The sequence below is a fragment of the Pinus tabuliformis genome, chromosome 9 (genome assembly GCF_031772625.1).
Source record: "Pinus tabuliformis cultivar Carrire ecotype Pingquan chromosome 9, CPIR1, whole genome shotgun sequence".
Lineage (NCBI taxonomy): Eukaryota > Viridiplantae > Streptophyta > Pinopsida > Pinales > Pinaceae > Pinus > Pinus tabuliformis.
In genome coordinates, this window is record NC_142307.1 from 1025320897 (window position 1) to 1025343072 (window position 22176).

Genomic DNA, 22176 nt, shown 5'->3' on the forward strand with positions numbered 1-22176 from the left:
ATTAAAGAGGACTCAATGGTTGAAATTTGGTGGCTTTATAAGTGTTTTATCTTTGGTAATCAAACACAAAGTCCACGGTGTTCTTCCCTTCCAAAGCTATGCCAAAAAAAGAGCGAATCAAGAAAGTGTTCACTGTACACAAATCGACCAAAAGGCAGTCCCAAAAGTCTGCAAGTTTTCCCCAACAAACAGCCCCCAAAAGACAGTCTTCGCTTTCCTCAAGTTTTCCCAAGAGACAGTCCAAAGGACAATCTTTGCTGCCCACAAATCTGCCCAAAAAGACAGTGAAGGAGAAAGTTAGCAAGCGACTAATAAAAGCATGGAGAGCAGCTTGAAAAGCTCAACATTGTTAGATCTAATTCTCAATGATATTGTCAATTTATATCTTCTAAACACTATTCTATTTTGCCCAAGAAAACCAAGCAAACTTGGTCCCTTACTGGACAAAACGAACCAAAACAAAGCCTTAGATGCTCAAATGTTCAATTTTTGCACATAGACAAGTAACAAGAGGAATAATGAATTTAAAGTGATGGAAGGAAAGAGTGATATGGGCTCTTTACAGCCTCTTCTTTTGGTCTTCTTGAAAGTCCTAGGATGGGCTCAAGTGAACTTGGATCGTAGGCTCCTTGTTTAGCTTGGAGTTGGCTAGTTTAGCCAACAACATCCCCAACTCCAGGTGCTTTGGTAACCCTCACACACTAAACCAAATTCATACAATACAACAATTAGTACCGAGAGAGCTTGCCATTATAATGGCAGGACTTGTATTTTAACTGAGAACACGCAAGTCTAAATCAAGCCTAGAATAAGAGAGAGTTTAAGAGGAACTACAAATACTTGTAGCTTGTCCTCCCTAGACAATAGCACCTTCAGGCTGAGATACAAAACTAATGTAAGCTAGTGAAATGAATTATAGAAACAAACACATAAATATCATGGATTAAACACAAGGTTATCTCATAAGCCAAGGATCATTCACCACAAAAACAAGACAAGAGACCTCCAAAGCCTTTTCAATATTATTGAAATTTGATAGCAAATGTATTTCATTGGATTATGCACAAGCATAGAGCTTCCAACCATGGGCAACAATGAGCCCAAAAGGCTTATTTATACAAGAAATGGGAGCAAAACAATGAGAGTGCGTCAAACAAGTGGCATAGATGGTGATCATCCCAAGGCAAGTCGAATTGCTAAGTGGAAAAGGGACTGATCAAGTGTTGAGGTCGAACTTCTGTAGGAAATTGGAATCCTTGTTGGCCTGTGCTTATCCTTTTCCAATCTGTGCTTGTATCCTAGACATGCGTGCTAGTTTAGCTTCTTGCGACATGTAGTTTGAGTGGGAGTGATATCCCACTGATCTCCCAATGAACTGATCCTCAACTGGAGTGTGGACAGATGTGCCAAATATCAGCTGCACGGAGTCTTCTAGTCTGCTGCGTGCAGTCGCTAGAATTGCTAGCGTACTGGCTCTCCTTGTTGAGTGTACTGTGTGGAAGCTGGCAGCATAACAAGTGGAGAAATGTGTAGGTGAAGGTGGAGATGAACTTCACTACAAAATCAAGCAAACAAATAGCTAACTGATCCATGTAATCTGTGGTGTCTCCAAGAGGAAATCGACTTTGGCATGTAAGCAAATCGACCCAAGAAAATAGGCAGTCAACTCGACCTGCTTGAGGCCCACAATTTGTGTGATGAGGTGGCTGCCATATCAGGCCTCTAACTGCTCCTTGACTTTACTTCGATGCCACATAATTTTCCTTGTCTTTTCTGACTTGGAAAAATAATAAATGTCTACCACGTACTAATTTTTTTGATATTTTTGGTCCTTTTTGTCACTAACATTAGAGAAAGTGGGTTATCAAGGGGAATAGTCATTTATTGACCTGCAAAGGTGGTCTTAGGATAATGTTGGGGTTGTGAGCACAAATTTCGAGTATCCATGTGCCACCAACATGTCCTAAATCCACTTATTTGCAATTTTACATAAAAGGGAGTTAATTAAAAATCCCATCCCATGGGAAATTTTAATTAATTAAAAGATCCTATAAAGACCTAGTCCAATTCCGCGAGACTCTGGATACCTAGCATGGTAATATACATTTACCCTAGACATTAGGACGGACCCAAGGCCCAATTATTAAACCGCACTCCAGCTTTGGAGGTATTCAGTGAAAAAACTCAACTAATTATTTATCGCTGAAAGAGTGAAGATAATTGGTCGAGTGAAAAAACACTTGAGTGGACTCACTTATTAACCGGTAACTGGGTCCCAAGTCGCCTAAGCCTGTTACAAAAGTTCATCATGCTAGCAACGTTTATTACAGTTTCCCTATAGGGGTTGTGGAATTTGAGAGAGAGAGAATGTGGAGAGAGGAGAGAGAAAAAGGGGCATATGCCATAGATGCCGTGTTGACTTCTGGACTTTTGAAAAAAATGGATGAGTGCCTTGTACATTGGGCCATGGGGTCTTCACATCCTTCTATGTACAACTTAGCAGGTAACAAAGAGAATGCCAGGAAACCCTTTTAATGTAAAAATCTTTTTGTTTATCATATTAAAAGAGTGTCCACTGACGGAATTTTTTTTTTCTAATTATATATCTTAAGCTAAGAGGTCATTTTTTTCCTACCATATGTATAATGACCTCAGAAGTGAAGTAGATGTTGGACTGTGACAAAATTGTTTGATTAGGCTTAATGTTGAGAACTTGAGATGGTGATGATGTGCTATAACATATTGCTAGTTTTTCAGATGGTGATGATGTGCTATTGTATAGTCCCACTTTTTTTTCCTATTATGTGTGATGACCTTAGGGGTGAAGAAGATGTTGGGCTGTGACAAAATTGTTTGATTGGTCTTAATTATAATTTTGGGATGGTTATGATATGCTATAGTATAGCCCCAGTTTTTAAGGCGATGAGATGCCTTCTGTAAGTTCAATTCTCAGGTATCATTGAGATAATGGTGTATATATATATATATATATATATATATATATATATATATATAGGTTGGTTGAATGAAGAGTCACTAGGGTACTCTCACACTTATCTTTCATTGTCTTTTGTAGGCTGTACTGTAATCTTTGAATATGTAAATCTAATAGTTTATGTCAATTGTCTCTAACCTAATAGACATAGAAGTTATGAGAATTAACCTTAAGAACTATCTATGAGAACTTGTCTTTGTGGACTATTAAGGATGTGACAATAGATATAAGAAGCATGAGGCCAGTGTGCCCCGACTTGCTTCCCCTTGTGAATTAATCAGACATTAAAATCACCCTCTTCAGTTGGGACCATCATATGCTAAAATTAGATGGTTATTCCCAAAGAAATGTGCTTGAGTGTTCCAATGACAACCAAGGTTTTAGATGGTGATAGCAATCTGAACGATGCCAATGTCACCAAACATGCTTCTCATACATTTTCAAAGAAAAAACTAGCTGAAAAATGTTCCATAGTTTGCAGAAGCTATGTATTAATTTAATTTATTGCATACATCTTAAATGAAAGGATTCAATTCAAAATCAAGAACAAATTTTTATTCCATCATATTTTATTTATGGAATCACAATTTGACTGGAATGCTATTTAGATGCAACAATTATTACACACCAGCATCGAGAGTCTTGGCATCTTTAGTGAGCAAGTAGCCTGTAGCCAATAATTGCACACATACCTATCCCCCCTGATACAACAAAAAGATGATTGAACTGGTCTCCAGATGCTCTAGATTCGTCTGATTTTATTTCTGCTTTATTAGTGTTGAGGAAGAGGATACAAGTTTCCTTATATACACCTTTCTGCTCTTTGATTTCTCCTTTTTAGTATGTACATAAATATATGTATTTCTAAAAATATTTTTTTATCATCACATGCCAGTAACATCACGGTTTTGCTGAACCTTTCGTATGCTGTGTGATTATACTTTTGATCTAGACAAAGTTTGAACTTTCTAAAATGGATCTGTTTATATGGCAGAGCTTAAACAGACTACTTGATATGGCGGCAACATCTAAAATTCATCACAAGGATGGCTCTTCTGGTACATCAAGTGGAGATTACAGTAGTGAGAAGGAGGGGTTAATTGAAATCTCATTTCGAGCAATGTCGGAATCTTTTCCAGACAGAGATCAGTGTGAGATCTTGAGAGCATGCCAGGTAATTATTTTCTCTGAAATTTAATGGTTTTTGAAGCAGTTCAAATACCAGATCTACCAATCATTTAAGTACTTCAGGCATGAAGAGCAGCGTATTTTGAGATGCTTTAGGATATGTCCCATAATGTTTGTGGTCTGATATGTGGGATAGATCAGGAAAACCATTTATGTTTATTTTCTCACCAATCTTATTCATTCTATTGAGTACAGTGCATGTCAATTCATATTCCAATCAAACTTCTTGTTTTGATAACGATGGTTATAAAAGTCTCTTCGTGTGTAAAGACTAGGTAGATGAGTAGCTTTCAATGAAAGTATATGTTTTAGGAAAAAATATTAAAATGATGTACCTACCTTGTAAATACTTTTGGAACAGGCAGCTGAAGGTGACTTTGAACAGGCGCTATCTATTCTTATTGAAAAGGATAACCTGAACACATTTGGAATAAAGGAAGAAGAATGTGTTAGACAACAACCTGATATAGAGAAGAATAGTGTAAAGGTAATTTCAAGCGTATAACCCCTAAAGGTAAAGCGTGACATGCCTTAGCTGCTTAGAAATACCATAAACGGTGGTTTGTAAGAAGTAGAATACACAATTGTATAAATTTAAAGTTTATAGGAATATATAGACATAGTTCCATTCATAAAAAAAATAGTATAGGCAAGGAAATGAAGAAATGTTGTAATTTTAAAATCTGTTAAGCAAGTAAAGTAAATAGATATTCTTTCTTCAGAAATGAATTGGAGAATTCAGTTGTCGTGCTTGTCATATTTTAGTATTGAGTTGTTTGTGGGTCTCTCATAATTATGGTATTTTATATAATTCTTGACCAACCTTCCTTGCTGCATGTTATGTGAATCTGTAACAAGTAGACAACTGGTCCAAAAAAGGTGATTGAGAATGCCATAAACGCCTGCTGTACTCCTGATATTTATTAAATATTTAATGGTGTTGGAAGCAGAAATTTACATTCCTTCAGGCCCAAGCAGGATTACACTTAGGTGGAAAGTCAAATGGGTTTGCATGGATGCTTATATGACGAGTCTCGTATGAGAAGAACAGTAAGATGCGAAAAAAAGATCTTTTAACTGCATGCAAAAAGGTCTAAATTTCTCAAGAGAAAAGCGATATTAAATATAGAAAAACCAGCCTGTACAATTATTGAAAGATGGTAGCCTTACATAGCAAAAATGTCATCTACATGGAATTGACACTTATTCTGTAATTTACCTTTTGAAGAAGAATATTCTGACAGTTATATTTCCTCCTTGCACATCAATGGTAGTTATACATAAGTGCTGAATATATAGTTGTTTTTAAAATACAAACATTTGATACTTACAAAAAATGATGGGCATAAAATTCTGACGTCTGAGACTAAAGTGTCCATTATTTTCCTTCCTCAGCAAGAAGGAAACTGTTTGCAACTTTTGTTATAAATGAGGGAATTGCTGGTCAAAAGTTGATCAGGAAATCAACATGGCTTACAACTGTTTGTTGCATTTCTTGCTGACGAGGGACTTAATGATTTGCTTCTGTTTAATACTGAAAGTCTTGGTGTTTAAAAATGCTTTGGAAGTGGATGCTGAACACTTAGAATGGTTTCCTTTGGATGTAACAACTGCTGTTTATTATGTTTTAGAAGTTGCAGCTCATCCAGTTCGATATTGATGGATGGATTTTAACTTATTGTGCTTTTGGATTTTGTATTTCTCCATCTCAATGTAGTGAGGATTGCCTTCCTTTTCTGAAGAGCCTTAGATTGTGTTTTGGGAAGTATGCCTCTCAACATTGTTGTGGTATGGGTTTCTACTAAATGGTCTAGGATTTACCTGTCTGGGTTTAAACCCTATTAGGTTTTTGGTTTTCTTTCTTTGTTTATTCTCTTTGGAGATGCTCCAGGGATTGCTTTATTGCTATTATTACTTGTGGTACTATACAGTCCTATTGACCTAATTTGGCCTCTCCCATAAAGTAATATAATTTATTTATTTTGTTTCATTTCTGCAAAGCAATAGATTTTCCTTGATCTTATTGCATTTGTATTGTTTTCGAGTGGGGAGGAGCAACAAGATGTGGTGCAGTGCAATTGGATGGGAACCATGAAAATCTTCAACTTGTCTTTTTTAGTGATGTGCTATTAGGTATCCTCCCTGCTTTAGAATGTCTCCTAATGATTTTTGTATATTAGGAAGAACAGTTTGTGTATAGAACATATTGAATCATTCAAGGGTTGAAATCCTGGAAAGAGATCAATGGAATTTGGAAGGTCATATAGCATTGAGGGAGGAAGATCCTTAGGTTTCTCAAATGCATGGGTGTATGAAAAATGTCTTGCCTTTCATTAGGGAAGGCTATTTGTGTCTTTAACTAATGACTTGTGAAGTGTTATTGGCAAGTTGGACTGCAACATTCTCAAATCTCAACAATCATGGATGAAGATTTGAATTGATGTATTGTCTTGGTGCAACCTATTATATTGATGTAGTTGCATAGATGACAATGCCACATCACAATCCACAATGTTAATTAGGGGCACTATTGCAAAGGTGACGATGCATATTTTTTCCACCTTTGTTGGTTGTCTATTTTCTTGATCCAACCAAGATTAAAAGGGTGTGGATGTAGATTTGTGTAAAATTTAAGAGATTTGAATAATTCCTGCAATGTCATATTTTCATTCTACTGTTGTCATTGATGCAATGTACAAAGTGTTGAAAAATGTAACTAGGTTCGGTCTTCATAATGACATGTAAATATGGTTTAATGTAATGAGATGTAAATAAGAAAAAAAATGAAATTATTTTATTGACTTGCTTCATGGGTTGCATGAGCAACGATTTTGTTTTTGAGTCAAGACTCACATTGAGAGTCTTTATGGTTTATTTGTCATCTAGTCATAAAATGTAAGAGTCATTGTCATGTAATGAAGTCATGTTATACTTCGTAAAAAGTCATCTTGTCTATGTAAATGTATCCTCCAAGAACTTGTCACCTAACCTCTTCAAGTCGGCCTACAAATGATGAAGAAGCTGCTAGATAAAGTCCGCCTAACTCCAATTGTCAAGTCGGCCTAAAGGTCAAGTGAACTAGTGTATAAGTAGCCCAAGTCGGCCTCATTTGGAGACATACAATTCGGACAAGCAATTCGATCTAATCTCAACTAGAAAAGTGCGAAGAGAAGGTAGAAGAAAGGTACGAAGAAAGGTCTAAAGGGAGTGCAAAGAAGGAGCAACAAAGAGAAGTGCGAAGATTCTTCTGGGATATTTTCTTCTAGGAATAACAAAGTTTCCTCTGGGCAGTGCGAAAGTTTGGGCAACGAAGTTTCTTCTGGGGCAACAAGAGAGGATTCTTCTGGGAAGGTCAAAGTAAAAACCCAGACATCGAGTTTCTTTAGGGGAAGTAGAGAAGGAGCAGTTAGAAGGATAGAGACCGAGTTTGTCTAGAAGGAGCTAAGGAGAGCAGTTCAAGATCAAGAGGGAAGGCGAAGGAAGGAAGAGGCAGAGCATCAAGGTTGGTGACAAGGTTCTTGGGAGGATACTAGGGTCAAGGGTCCGTGTCATGGTTTTGGTACTTATCAATTGAAGATCTTCAAGAAGAATTTTGATCGGGTTTTCCTCTCAAGAGGTGAGAGGTTTTGGCCCGGCTGAAGAAGCCTACATACTATGTCACTTGTCTTTTGATTCTGCATTTTGGTAATTATCTTGATGAAAGAACACATTAATAAGCTAACAAAGAAAAGACTATAAGATAAAGAAGTAAAAGTGCATCACAAGCAATTATCAAGCAGAGAAATTGTTAACTTTGAATGCCCTAGATTTCTCAACATGGTATCAGAGCTTAGGTGCTGAAGACAAGAAGGGGCAGTCAAAGCAAGTTGACACACAAGAATCAATCTTCAAAAGAAAACATCAAAGCAAGTCGAAGGCTATCAATGAGTTCAATATCTACATCAAAGAAACCCTAGATCGAAGGAAGCAAGAAGAAGACCGAAACCCTAGAATCACTTCAGATATCATCACATCATCAAAGGAAGTGGAACCTCTTCAAATCAAGCAAGACTGAATCAAAAGTCAATCCTCTCTTTATTGAAGCAAAAGGTCTCATAGAAGACAATCCTCCCTCACCAAAATATTTGAAGTAAGAAGCAACAAGTTCATCATCAAGTTGAAGATTTGATCTTCACAAGTAAGTACCTCTTATTATAATACAATCTCGTAAAAATGACTTCATGTTTTAAGGAAGACCAAAAGCCGGTTGGGATATCAAACTTCCTTGTTTGGAAAAGAAGGATAGACATTGTCCTTGAAGTAGATGTAGTCATTGATCATGTCCATGGGAAGGTCTTCAAGCCATTCGAAGAACATGCATTGTCCAAATACATGGAAAGGGATCTCAAGGCTCAAAAGATTCTCAAGGAGTCCATCAAAGATCCACTCATTTCCTATGTAGCCAAGCTGGAGACATCTAAAGAAATATATGATAAGTTGGGAGAACTTTTCTCTAGAAGCACGATAGAAAAGATCTTATCACTTAGATTTGATCTTCATAAATTGAAGGTGTCAAAGGATGAAGGGATATCGTCATGTCTCTCTAAGGCATCTCAAATAAAAGGTCAATTAAAGGACCTAGGAGAGATAGTATCTGATAACGAAATAATCTCCGTTATTCTAAATGCATTAACTGATGAACAAGGTAACCTCATTGCCACTAGGGAAGAGGAAGCTATCCCATTCATCAGGTTATGGTCTCTCTGCAAGGCAGAGGAAGACAGGGTGAAGAATGAAAGTGATGAAAGATCAAATGGAAGGGTACAAACAGTGTCAAGACGAAAGGAAAAATTTGGAAAGTTTAGTAATCCAAAGAAGAAAAAGAAGAGCATGGCTAAAGAAAGATGCTATGGTTGTAATAATTTTGGGCACTACGGAAAGGACTGTCCTAATCACAAGAGGGATAGGGAAGAAGACTATTCTATTGATGAAGTAAAAGAAACAAAGACAAAGAAGCATTAGAAGGAAGAAGCAAAAAAATGACTAAGTTGGTATTCTTCATTAGAAGGCTCTTTTCACTTATAAAGTTATAGATAGGAAGTAATGTAAATAAGATAGGATGCATCAAGTTAGAAAGAAGCATCGTGATAGAAGCATTAGAAGAGCTCATGACATGGAAAATAGAAATTATGTCTGGTACAAATCCTACTGATTACAAAGACAAGGAAGTTCTTAGGAAACCTCATTAATATTTATAGAAGTAGAGGTCATCATCGACTGAGATCATCATAGAAGAAATCATCTGCCGGGTAAGGATATGAAACATCCTTGAGTTTCTATGATAGAATTCTCATCAAAGGATTCACTGATATAGAAAGGAAGCAAAAGGTTTTCATCAGGAATTCCAACTTGTGGGATTCAAGGAATGGTGTTATGATGACATGACAGGAAAGTAACCCTGAAGAATAAAGTCCTTTCGAATGAAGAAGTCTGGATGACCGACAAAAAGATGAGGTATCTATGCTGACATAGGATATTATAAAAGTCATCTCATATGGTTGCAAATAATATTTATCACTATCTCCATATTGGGAAACAGGATCAAAAGAAGAAAGGATTTGCTCCTCCGGAGGATTGCAGCAAAGCATAAGTCACACTAGATGAAATCAACATACTATGTTCTCACATGAATCATGAGGAAGCTGACTACAATCAAGGAACTATGATTGGAAGCTCCTGGGAATGAAGTGTGAGAGAAGAGATAGGAAGAGATCATGATAATATGCAACGAAGGTAAAAGGCATTCAACATTCGAAGTCCAAGAAGATTTGACTAGAAGATCTCTCGGAAGGATGTGAAGACTCTGATAGAAGTCGGAAAAAGATAGAGACCCTTGACAAAGGATATCAGTGGGAGATATGTCAATCTGCATACAGGATGCTGATACTTACAAGAAGATGTCATGGTGAAAGATCATCACGAAGGTAATTCTGATTTGAAATGATTGAGTATATTTAAACTAACATCTGGTTGGGCTCATGTAGGACTGTCGAAGGGAAGATCTGTAAATGACTTCCAAGCAGATCATATAGAAGGATGTAATGTCCTTTCGAAATATGGCATGAAAGCAGAATGACATGAAGCAAAGCCAGATGGAGAATCTGATGGATCACTTTCTGATGAGTTGAGGACATGACTGACTCATGAATAAAAGTGATGTATGATCTATGCCCTATATATAGAAGTTCCCAAAGGATGAAGACTCCTTAGCGAAGAAGAAATTCATGACATCAAAGGAAGGAGCTCTTCATGCAGCTGGTTGTTTTAGGATCTCCACATGAAGAGCTGCGATAGGTCCCTAGTTAAGAGGGAGCCTGAGAAGAAGTTTCTTACTTGGAAGAAACTTGGAAATTCCTAAGTTGGAAGCTTAGGTACATTCCTCTATGATAGGAATGAGTACATTCCTTTAATGGAATAAAACCTCCTGGTATAAAAAGGAGTGATAGACATGTTGTTTTGATCTTCACTTGGGAAGACAGAATGGAGGATTGTGTAATCATTTGGCATCCGATGCTCTTAGGGGATGAGATAGGGCATCCCATGAAAGAGTAGTCGTGGAGGACCAATATTCTTTTGGGACTGGGGAGTCCAAGAAAAGAATAGTCCTTATGGAGTATATCCTAAGTGAACTCGATTGGAGTATGTTCCTAGAGAGACAATGATGGGTATGTCTATAAATCATTGGTCTCGCCAACATTGTGCTCTGATCTTGTGGAGAGATAGAGCTGTTAGTCAAGGCCTTGCTATATAACAATGCTGGTTGGTATGATGCTATACAAATGAGTTACAAATCCGAATTCTTCTTATGAGAGATTCTTTAGATTGAGAAAGTCAAAGTACCATTATGAATACCTCCCTAGTTAAGAGGGAGTGATGAAAAGTGTAACTAGGTTCAGTCTTCATAATGACATGTAAATATGATTTTATGTAATGAGATTTAAATAAGAAAAAAAAATGAAATTATTTTATTGACTTGCTTCATGGGTTTCATGAGCAAGGATTTTGTTTGACATTTAGCCATAAAATGTAAGAGTCATTGTCATGTAATGAAGTCATGTTACACTTTGTAAAAAGTCATCTTGTCTATGTAAAAGTATCCTTCAAGAACTTGTCACCTAACCTCTTCAAGTTGGCCTACAAACGATGAAGAAGTTGCTAGATAAAGTCGGCCTAACTCCAATTGCCTAAAGGTTAAGTGAAGAAGTGTATAAGTAGTCCAACTCGGCCTCATTTGGAGACATTCAATTTGGACAAGCAATTCGATCTATTCTCAACTAGAAAAGTGCAAAGAGAAGGTAGAAGAAAGGTACGAAAACATGTCTAAAAGGAGTGCGAAGAAGGAGCAGCAAAGTTTGGGAGACTTTCTTCTGGGGCAACAAGAGAGGATTCTTCTAGGAAGGTCGAAGTAAAGACCTAGAGATCAATTTTCTCTAGGTGAAGTAAAGGAGTAGTAAGAAGGATAGAGACCGAGTTTTTCTAGAAGTAGCCAAGGAGAGCTGTTCAAGATCAAGAAGAAAGGCAGAGGAAGGAATAGGCAGAGCATCAAGGTTGGTGACAAGGTTCTTGGGAGGATACTAGGGTCAAGCGTCTGTGTCATGGTCTTGGTACTTATCAATTGAAGATCTAGAAGAAGAATTTTGATCGGGTTTTCCTCTCAAGAGGTGAGAGGTTTTGGCCCTGGCTGAAGAAGCCTACATACTGTGTCACTTGTCTTTTGATTATGCATTTTGGTAATTGTCTTGATGAAAGAACACATTAATAAGCTAACAAAGAAAAGACTATATGATAAAGAAGTAAAAGTGCATCATAAGCAATTATCAAACAAAGAATTTGTTAACTTTGAATGCCCTAGATTTCTCAACACCAAGCACTCGTTGATTTGGTAATTTTTTGTGAGCAATGCTTCTTTATCTATGGGGGAGTATTATTTGTGCAAAAATTTCTGTGTTCTTGGGTCTAGTCTCTGTGAATGTCAACCTTCAGGTTGATTTGAAATATTAATTCACAACAACAAAATGTGGACAATATTTCATCACAGTTCAACCCAACACACTAGGTAGCCCAAGAGAAAATATACCAAACATATGGCTACATGTTTCTTCCCTTAGGGTACACTTTTCATCCATTGCTAATCTCGATCTTGAGCTGCAACTGGAAAAGCCTGCCTCGCCATACAATGGAGGCCTCAACGATCCCCCATGTGTCAACCCCAAAGTGAGCTAGATCACCCTCTGTTATGGTCCTGCTCCTCACGAAATGGAGTGGCTTGTCAGCCAATTGAATCCCTAGATCCCATAACCAGATCTACTACAGCGTAGTCCCGACGACTACCGGAATCCACTTGCCCCACGTCTCTGCTCCCTGCATGTAATCGATATATAGACTCCACACATCATTAATCAATCTAATGCATGCAAATCTACCTTGCGCCTGCCATACCACACCATGGGATCTGTTATTCTGTCTTCTGGTAGTGCACCCCAATACTGCTTAGAGACTAAACATCTACTTGTAAGAAAGGTCAACCACTTGCTGTATATTCTCCTATGACACCTCAGAGTGCCTTGCCCAAAATGTGTCATGCATCCCCTTAAGTGTGAACTCAAGGGTGGAACATACGCTACCTCCGCGAAAAATCACACTCCGCAAATTTGTACTTGTCAGCTCGTGCCCTCAGCCAATGCCACAATTGAGAAGTATACCCCCTGGTGCACTGAGTCCCCTCCAAATATCTCAGGTGAGCTCCCCACACCCTGCTGCTCATGCCCAAAGTGTTAAAGGACAAGAACCAAATCATCTGTGCCTGCAAGCGATGTAGAAGAGGGACAAGTGTGTGAGTCCCCATGGATATCATCAAATGTCGCTCATCTGTGTCCTCATCGATCTTGGGCGAACTACATCCAAAGGTGTGCCCTTAAGTCTCCTTGGAGGCAACACTCCAAGATCCCGTTGTGTAACACCATACGCCCTTGCATACCACAGAGTACCCTTGTACTCCTTGGCATGCCACTGTACACTGCGGCATATCCCTGTACACCACTGGATACCCCATGCTACTGGTGTACCATCTTGTACTGTCTCATATCGTGCCTGTGTCACTATACCTGACACTCCCCGCATGTACTCAATGTGATGTGAGTCACTCCTACTCCATAGCGTAAACCCACACACTACAACACACCACCATGCATCTCCATACCCACCTGCAAACCATTGCCCAATGCTGTACGCTCCTACACACCACTGGATGCCATGACCTAAAGCTAGGACAATACGCGTTGGCCCGCACCCTTTCGACATCACCACCTCCACCGTCGCATCACCATACCCTCTGATGAATGAATTTCCCCACCAAATCCTCCCTAGGGGACCTGAGAGGTGAATCTCCCGATGTATCGATAGTGATGCCACCACTGCTTTGCTCCTCCGTGTCCCTTGTGCCCCACATAACTGTGGAGAATCCCCAGCCCCATACAAGGTACTGTCTGGTGGCCTGCCAATGCCACCTCCTCTGACAATATCCTACCAGAGTGTGCTGATCATCTCTCGACCCCATGCACAACCAACATAACAAGATGACCCATGGAGTCCCCTTACAAATTGATTGGCCACCAGTTTTACTAAAACTTCTCTAGCGAATGTTTGCGCTCGACCACTGAGTCAACTATACCACCAATGCCATAGTCAATCTGTGTGTCTGGTAAATGGTAGGTAGTCCCATCTGGATCCCAATGCCAACCTGGGCTTCCAGTATCACCGATGCCTGAACTCGCATGCTGACTCTCACTTTGGCCTATGGCGATCTCCATATGCCTAGCCCACTCCACCTGGTACCAACTCATAATCTCTTGCCATCAAACCCCAAGGGAAGGATCAAAAGCACGAGCTCCTGTACATGAAACTAGCCCCCCATCTTGTGAATGCTGCCCCCAACACATCTCATGTCGACTCATCTCACTGATCTGGTCAACACATAATATCTATCGGGGTAATTCTACATCTATCTCTCCATTGTGCATAGGTAGCCTAGCAATACTGCAACCCCCATCTATATATGCTTGAAGAGAGCTATTGTTTGGACATAGTGCAACTCTGCTGATTGTTTGCGCATCTGTTTGCTCTAAATTGACGGCTGGCCCAAAACATGTCTGCTTGTCATCCTCCACCATGGGCTCAACATGAGTCAAAGACTGCCCCTCCACGACTAGCTCATGTCCCTCTATGTGTTCTCCATGATGTTCTAGTTGGCTACTGTTTGGGAACTCATTCATGGTTCTGGGTACCTGTGTGTTTCTTGACACCTCATCTAGGAACGACACCTCATTAACAAATGGCTCTATGGGTGTATTCTCTACTCCCTTGACCAAGGTGTCAACTGGTGCTATCAAAGAGGTCTCCGACAATGATGACTCTTGTGCCACACTGGGTATGTTTATGTGCTCCTCACCATCCTGCATGTCCTCAACCTCATGCTCAACCTCCTCCTCAGGTTGATGATATTTAAAGCCAGGTCTCCGCTAGCAGAAGTGCCTCTTGGTCTCACCCTCTAACTACCCCTATCGTGTCCACTCCTTTTGAGGAGGTTTGGTACACTGATTTTGTGGACTTCCCCATATGATGTAAATGGCTTCATTCCCATGGCATGCACACCTTTAGTGTCTCTGTCATAAGGAGGAAGATGCTATTGGTCCATCATCTTCCTCGGCTGGGCCAACATCTCATTGTTTCTACAGATACCGTCCCAGATTTCCTATATGCTCCGTTGCATCATTGGTTTGTCTATAGCTCTGCCAATCACCATGCATGCATGCCCAACTCTTCCTTGATCTTGTTGGCTTCCCCACAACAGGCCAAGATCATGCTCTGATACTACTGTAATACTCCAAATTGAAATTTATAGCAATAAACAGAGACATAAACAAGGAAGCAACGACAGTAAACAAAATTCCAGGAATACACATAAAATACACAAGAAAATGCGCCAAACAATTGAGCCATTTTATTAATACAAAAGTCTAAGTACATAAATGGCAAGGAATGATAGAACCTGGGCCTGCTATGCAAGCTAGGAAAAACCTAGGTGATACAACTTGGCTCCAGAACAAATGTAGGCTCCCAAAATGAACTGTGAATAGCCCTAATAATTTTGTTGTTGGCTGTTGAATGGAATTGCTGATTCGACTCTGAAAAATGCCTGGAATGAGCTAAAACTTTGTAGACAACCTCCTCACCAGAAATCCAGACAAGCCCAGAAATTGTTTGGCTTAACTCCAAGCCAAGTTCGAGCCCACCAGGGGATGTGAATTACTCGCTGACTAGTAAAACGCATCGCTGTAGGAAAATGGTTTTGTGGCCCGAATACTGCTTGGAAATTCCTGCAAAATTAATTGGGGTTTCCCAATAAACCCACAAAAACCCATAATCGTTTGGGTGAATCTAACATCCCCCGTGATTGCTAGAGAGTTCTAACATCCCTCGCGATCGCTAAAGAGTGCAAACTTCCCTCTTTGTCAAGCAACACGCCCTGCTGGGAAATGCTCTGTTGAATACATGTTGAATCCAACTCGATAAGCCTCCCAAAACTCTTGAAAATCTCCTTCGAGAAATACCTACTAGCTCCAGCTCTTATCTCTCCTCAATTCTCCTCTAAACCCTTGTGAATCCACCTCGAGGAACTCTTGCGCACTTGCTGGAAAGATTAGATTTGGCCCCAAGAATTTCCTCCAAATCACCCCTGCAAACTAACAAGGAACTCACCTTGTTGGTGGTTGAATTATCTGCAAAATCCCTGGCCCAAATTTCGACTCTTGTTGGCTCTTCTTAGTCCCACTAAATTCTCCTCTTGCGCCCTTGGAAAAACATCCACCAATTGATAAATGTTTTGTGTTGTGGCTCCCAGAAAAGCCCTGGATCGACTCTTCTCCGCTCTCCTAGGGTGACGAAGTTCACTGAAGGTAAAGTAGAATTCCCGCTCGGGAAATCCTTGTGCTAAACAACACGGGTTGTCTTGTCTTAGCAGCTCAAGAGAACTAGTGATGAAAGTTAAAATGATCCAAGATATCCAAATGAGAGCCCCCTTGCTCTATTTATAATTGCTGTCATCTTACTCCTTTGGTGGCTCCCACTTTCCACTAGTTCTCTCTTTCTCTTTCTCTCTCTTCCTTGCCACAAGTGCGCACTTCCCTTTTTCTATATTTTACTCCACAAGTTCACATCCCTCTTGGTCGAATTCTCTCTCTTGTGCCCCCCACATTACATGGAGCTGTAATTTGTCTTTTCACCTGAGCCCCTCAAGCCAAAAATCGTCCCCCAAACTCGCATTATAAAATTGTGCTATGCTTAGCACCATCCCAAGTCTCTCTGCTAACCACCTTAGATGAAAAATCGAAATTGGGAACATTACATTACCCCCACATAAGAAGGTAGTTCAATTCCCAACTTCTTTGGCAAAATAAACTTTATCAGTGGCTTTGTTCCCAACTTCGTTGAGATTACAAACCTATTTTGGAATTATTAAAGAAGAATGTGGAATTTAAATGCAGTGTTAAAAGTGAAAATGTTAAAATTGGCAACTAGGGCCAAATTCTACCTTAGGACAACTCATATGATGGAGATGATTTTTGCATTGGATTCCTCTTTTCGAGAGGTCCAATATTGATATAAAGATCATCTCATTCTGACAAGCAGAAGTGGAATTTTGAATTTATTTTCTGTCATGCACAAATTGTCAAGGTCGGCTTCAATCAAATGTAGGCTCAAGAAGCCCAATAGATGTGTTTCCACACCCTCAACAAAGTATAAATAGGAGTGACCTCTCTTCTCATTTGGCCATCACTCAACACTTCACATCATCTCTCTCCTCTCTTGATTGGTTCGTATAGCTTGGGGACAACCTCTCTCTTCTTCACACGTGTGGCAGGAGGCTGAAAATTTCAGGACAAGGACAGGCTGAATTTCAAAGAAACAAAGTAGCGTTGACCAATTGTTGACCAGGGCTCTTTTGACCAAGTTTGACTTCGATCTTCAGGGAAAAATTCCGATTTATTTAGGCCGAGTTGTTGGGCATAGATTCTGAGGTGTTTTGACCAGGTTGACTTCAATGTTCACTTCAGATTTGACCGCATGAATTACAACAATGTTTCTCTCTCCTTTGATTGGGTTTGACCGAACTGTTTTGCGCTAACTTTGATTCTCCTTGGAGGTTGAATTGGATTGCTGTTGACCGAGCTACTTGGAGGACATTTTGGTGCTGATTTGACCAGCATTGACTTTTTGGTTAGGGGTGCAGTTGACTGCTGATTTTGACAGAGCTGTTTTGACTATGTATTGGGCAAGTGAATTTGATCTATGTAGTCCCTCTCTCTGTTGAACTATTGAATAATAAGATTTGATCAAAAGGTTTTCCCCATATTGGGGTTTTTCCCTGGCATCCGCCAAATCTTGTGTCCTCTTGTCTTGGCATGTCTTCTACACATGTTTTTATGTTCTATCTGCATTTACTGTCAATGTGATTATGTTAATGTGATGGCTGATAAGGAAAATTGAAGTAAATTGTGCTAAAACATAAAACATACCATTGTTATCTAAAATTAACATGGGATCAAAGCTCAGGTGAAGACAAATCCCAAGCAAGAGTAAAAATAGAAGCGATCACGAAGGGAAGCTGTTGGAGAAGGACTTGGAACTAGTCCCAATGACGACTTGGAACTAGTCCCAATGACGACAAACTTAAGGACAAATCCGACTATCATGCATGGAAGACGTGTCTAGATTTTACTTTGGAAGAAAATGATGCCATGGACTATGTCAAAGGAAGAGTAGTGGAGCCTCCGTCAAATGCATCCGTAGGTGCACAAACAAAGTACAAGAAAGGTGACGTTAAAGCTAAGAAAATTATTGTTGATTCTATTCACAAGCCTTTGGTTGCCTATATTTTTGATTTGGAAACATTTAAGGAGAGGTATGACAAGTTGGTTGGGATGTTCAAATTAAATAATGCAAATCAAGTTCTCTTTCTCAAGAACAAGTTGAAAGACATCAAGATGGATAGAGGAAAATCCATTCAATCCTACTTCATGAGGATTACCGAAATCAAGAATGATCTCCTATCTATTGGAGTGGTCATTGGTGACAGGGAGCTCACTCTTATTGCTCTTGGAGGCCTTACAAGAGAATGGGATGTGTTTAACACTACCATCCTTGACAATGACAGGATTCCTTGATTTGATGAGTTATTGGCTAGATGCACTCAAGAAGAAATAAGGATGATGGAAAGAGACAAGCCCACAAATGGAAACAATCCTACCGGCTTCTCAGCTCATACTAAGAGGAAGAACAATGCTGGTCCTAGAAATCAAGATCAAGGGTTCAAGCTGGGATTCAAAGAAGGAAGAAAAGAAATATGCTTCAATTGTAACAGGGTTTGGCCACTTTGCTAGAGAGTGTCCCCACAAGAAGGATACTCCAAGAGATAATAACAATAATAACAACAACTACAAAGTAAATGGCAATCAAAGGAATGATAGGTTCAACAACAAAGGAAAGAGGAATGCTCCCACTGCTCGAAATGGAAATGGTGGTCCTCCGAAGAAGTCGAGAAACTCTAGGTATGAAGAAGTTAATGTTGTAAAGCAAAAATAATTTTATCTTATTTCTGCCCTCACCACCGCCTCTCCTCTAGATACCTTGGATCAATGGTTGAAAGAAGTCGAGAAACTTCAGGTATGAAGAAGTTAATGTTGTAAAGCAAAAATAATTTTATCTTTTTTCTGCCCTCACCACCGCCTCTCCTCTAGATACCTTGGATCAATGGTTGATTGATAGTGGTGCCTCAAGGCACTTCACTAGGTACAAATAGGCTCTCTCAAACTTGATTGAAAATAAGACTGATATGGAGATTATACTTGGGGATAATGCCACTTATCCCATGAAAGGAATTGGGACTGTTACTCTCCACTTAAATAAAGGGCAAACTCTTCATTTACAAGAAGTGTTGTATGTACTTGATCTGAAAAAGAACCTGGTCTCTATTTTTGTGATGGAAGACAAAGGTTTCAAGGTGACATTCATTGATGGGAAGGTTCGTGTTTGGCAAAGGAACCCAAGAGATGCATTAACTCTTGGATTCAAGGTTGAAGGTCTTTATGAGGTTGGAGGAAGTCCATTGAGAGTAATGACTTGTGATACTTCTCTTCAATCCTAATTATGGCACCGAAGACTTTCTCACCTTCATTACAAAGCCTTACACGATGTAAGGAAGATGGTCACAGGGATGCCCAAATTCAACTTAGATCATGAAGGTGTGTGCCAGGATTGTGCAACTCGAAAACATACAAGGGGACCATTTCCCTCAAGTCAAAGTCAAACTGTCGATATTCTTCAATTGGTTCATTATGATCTATTAGGTATGTTGCCCATGACATCTTAGCGTGGATATTTGTACTATGCAATTTTTGTGGATGACTTCTCTCTTAAAACATGGATCTATTTCTTAAAGAAGAAGGACGAACTGTTCAAATGGTTCCACTCTTTCAAAGCCTTGTTCGAGAATCAAACAGGGAAGAAGATCAAAATATTAAGGACCGATAATGGGACCGAATATGAGTCAAATGAATTCAATGACTATTGTAGAGAAGCTGGGATTAAGAGGGAGACCACTACTACATATACTCCTGAGCAAAATGGACTGAAAGGAAGAATCATACTATCGTAGAAGCCACCCATGCCATGCTTCATGACCAAGGTCTACCGAAGTTCTTATGGGGAGAAGCTGCCAACACCGATGTGTATGTTCAAAACAGATGCCTACATCAAGCATTGGACTTCAAGACACCCGAAGAAGTTTTCACCAGTAAGAAACCTAATGTTTCTCATTTTAGAATTTTTGGTTGTCCCATATATTTTCATGTGCCGAAAGAGAAAAGAAACAAACTAGATGCATCTGGGAAGAAAGGAACGTTTGTGGGCTACAATGAAACTTCAAAGGCATATAGAATCTATGTGCCTGGTCAAAGGGAAGTTGAAATAAGTCATGATGTCACTTTCGATGAAGATTTTGCCCTTAGGAAAGTACAAGATCTTCCTATCCCTAGGAAGGACAAGGATGATGATGATGCAGGAAAACTAGATGAACCTCCGTTTGATGACTTGATGCTCGATGTGGAAGGTCTGATGGATCCCATTGATCCACCTCCTAGTGAGCCCCCTACTTCTAGAAAAAGACCTTTGTGGCTCAAAGATACTCTTGAAGATGTTGAGAAACACATTGCCTCGAGGGGGACATTTCGTGAAAGCAAGAAGTCGAACAGGTACCAAGGGTACTTAGTTGCCATGAGTACCATTGTACAATTCGAGCCTTGTACATTTGAAGAAGCCATGCAACACCAAGTTTGGAAGGATGCGATGAATGAGGAATATGAGTCGATCATGAAGAATGATCTCTGGGATGTGGTTCCTAGACCCAAGGACAAGTCAGTGGTCACTTCAAAATGGCTCTACAAGATCAAACATGGCGCTGATGGTAGTGTTGAAAAGTTTAAGACCAGCTTTGTCGCTCGAGGCTTCTCTCAAAAGGAAGGAGTAGACTACGATGAGATATTTGCACCAGTTGCCCGATATACCACCATCCGTTCGATCATAGCCCTTGCCGCTTTGCAAGGATGGAGCCTACACCAGATGGATGTCAAAATTGCCTTCTTGCATGGCTCACTTAAAGAGGAAGTATATGTAGAACAACCTAAGGGGTTCGAAGTTCAAGATCGTAAGACACATGTATGCAAGTTGAAGAAAGCCCTCTATGGGTTGAAGCAAGCCCCTAGGGCTTGGTATGAGAGGATTGATAGCTATCTTATGAAGCTGGGATTTACAAGGAGTGATGCTGACCCGAACCTATACTTCAAGGTTGAAAAGGACAGACCTCTCATTCTGGTCCTTTATGTGGATGATCTCTTTCTGACCGATGATGACTCTCTCATTCATCAATGCAAGGGAGAGATTGCTTCCGAGTTCGAGATGAAGGACCTAGGACTGATGCACTACTTCCTAGGGCTAGAGGTCTGGCAAAAAGCCAGGCGAGATTTTCCTTTCTCAAGGAAAATATATTGTGAAGTTGCTTAAGAGATGTGGGATGGTGGACTGCAAGTCCGTATCTACTCCGATGGAACTCAACTTCAAGAAGCTATGTGGAAGTGTTGCTGGGCTCAGATTAGCGAACCCTTCCGAGTATTGTCAACTTGTGGGGGCCTTGATGTTCTTGGTCAACTCCCGTCCTAACATATGCTTCACTGTGAACACGTTGAGTCAATTTATGGTCGAGCCTCATCACATTCATTGGATTGCTGCTAAGAATCTCTTGAGATATCTCCGGGGCACAATCCATTATGGATTGAGATACACTGCCAGGAACTTGAGGCTACATGGATATTCAGATGCTGACTGGGCTGGCAGTGTGGTGGATTCGTAAGAGCACGTCTGGTGCTGCTTCTCTTTGGGGCCTGCTTCAATATCTTGGATGAGCAGGAAGCATAAATCGGTTGCTTTAAGCACCGTCGAGGCCGAATATATTGCTGCGAGTATGGCCTGTTGTGAAGCAGTTTGGTTGAGGAAGCTCTTTAGTGAGCTATTTGAGCACATTCTAGATACTACCGTGATCTCCTGCAACAACCAAAGTGGGATTTGCCTTTCAGAGAATCCCGTGTTGCACAACCGCTCCAAGCACATAGATATCAGGTACCACTTTATTTAGGATATGGTACAACGGGGAGCCATAAGGCTCCAACACATCAGGATGGACGAGCAGGTCGCAGATATTCTCACGAAGCCTTTGGGGAAGGTCAAATTCTTAACCTTTCGAGAGAGACTTGGAGTCGTGGAACGACCCTCTTATGAGGGTCCCGTATGAGTTGGACACTGAGCTCTGGGAGCTCCTGGGGGCTTGGGGTACTTCTTGGAGCTAT

General features: G+C 40.0%; 1 protein-coding gene across 2 annotated transcripts in view; it reads left to right on the forward strand.

Annotated features, from left to right (window-relative positions):
- The window catches only part of LOC149152198 (smr (Small MutS Related) domain-containing protein), a 254098-nt gene that overhangs the window by 46619 nt on the left and 185303 nt on the right, over nucleotides 1–22176 (forward strand). For both annotated transcript variants that reach the window (XM_089442988.1, XM_089442987.1), the window contains exons 4-5: nucleotides 3990–4169; nucleotides 4545–4670. In XM_089442988.1, the coding sequence (XP_089299114.1) occupies nucleotides 3990–4169; nucleotides 4545–4670 (306 nt within the window). The remainder of the gene's footprint in view (nucleotides 1–3989; nucleotides 4170–4544; nucleotides 4671–22176) is intronic.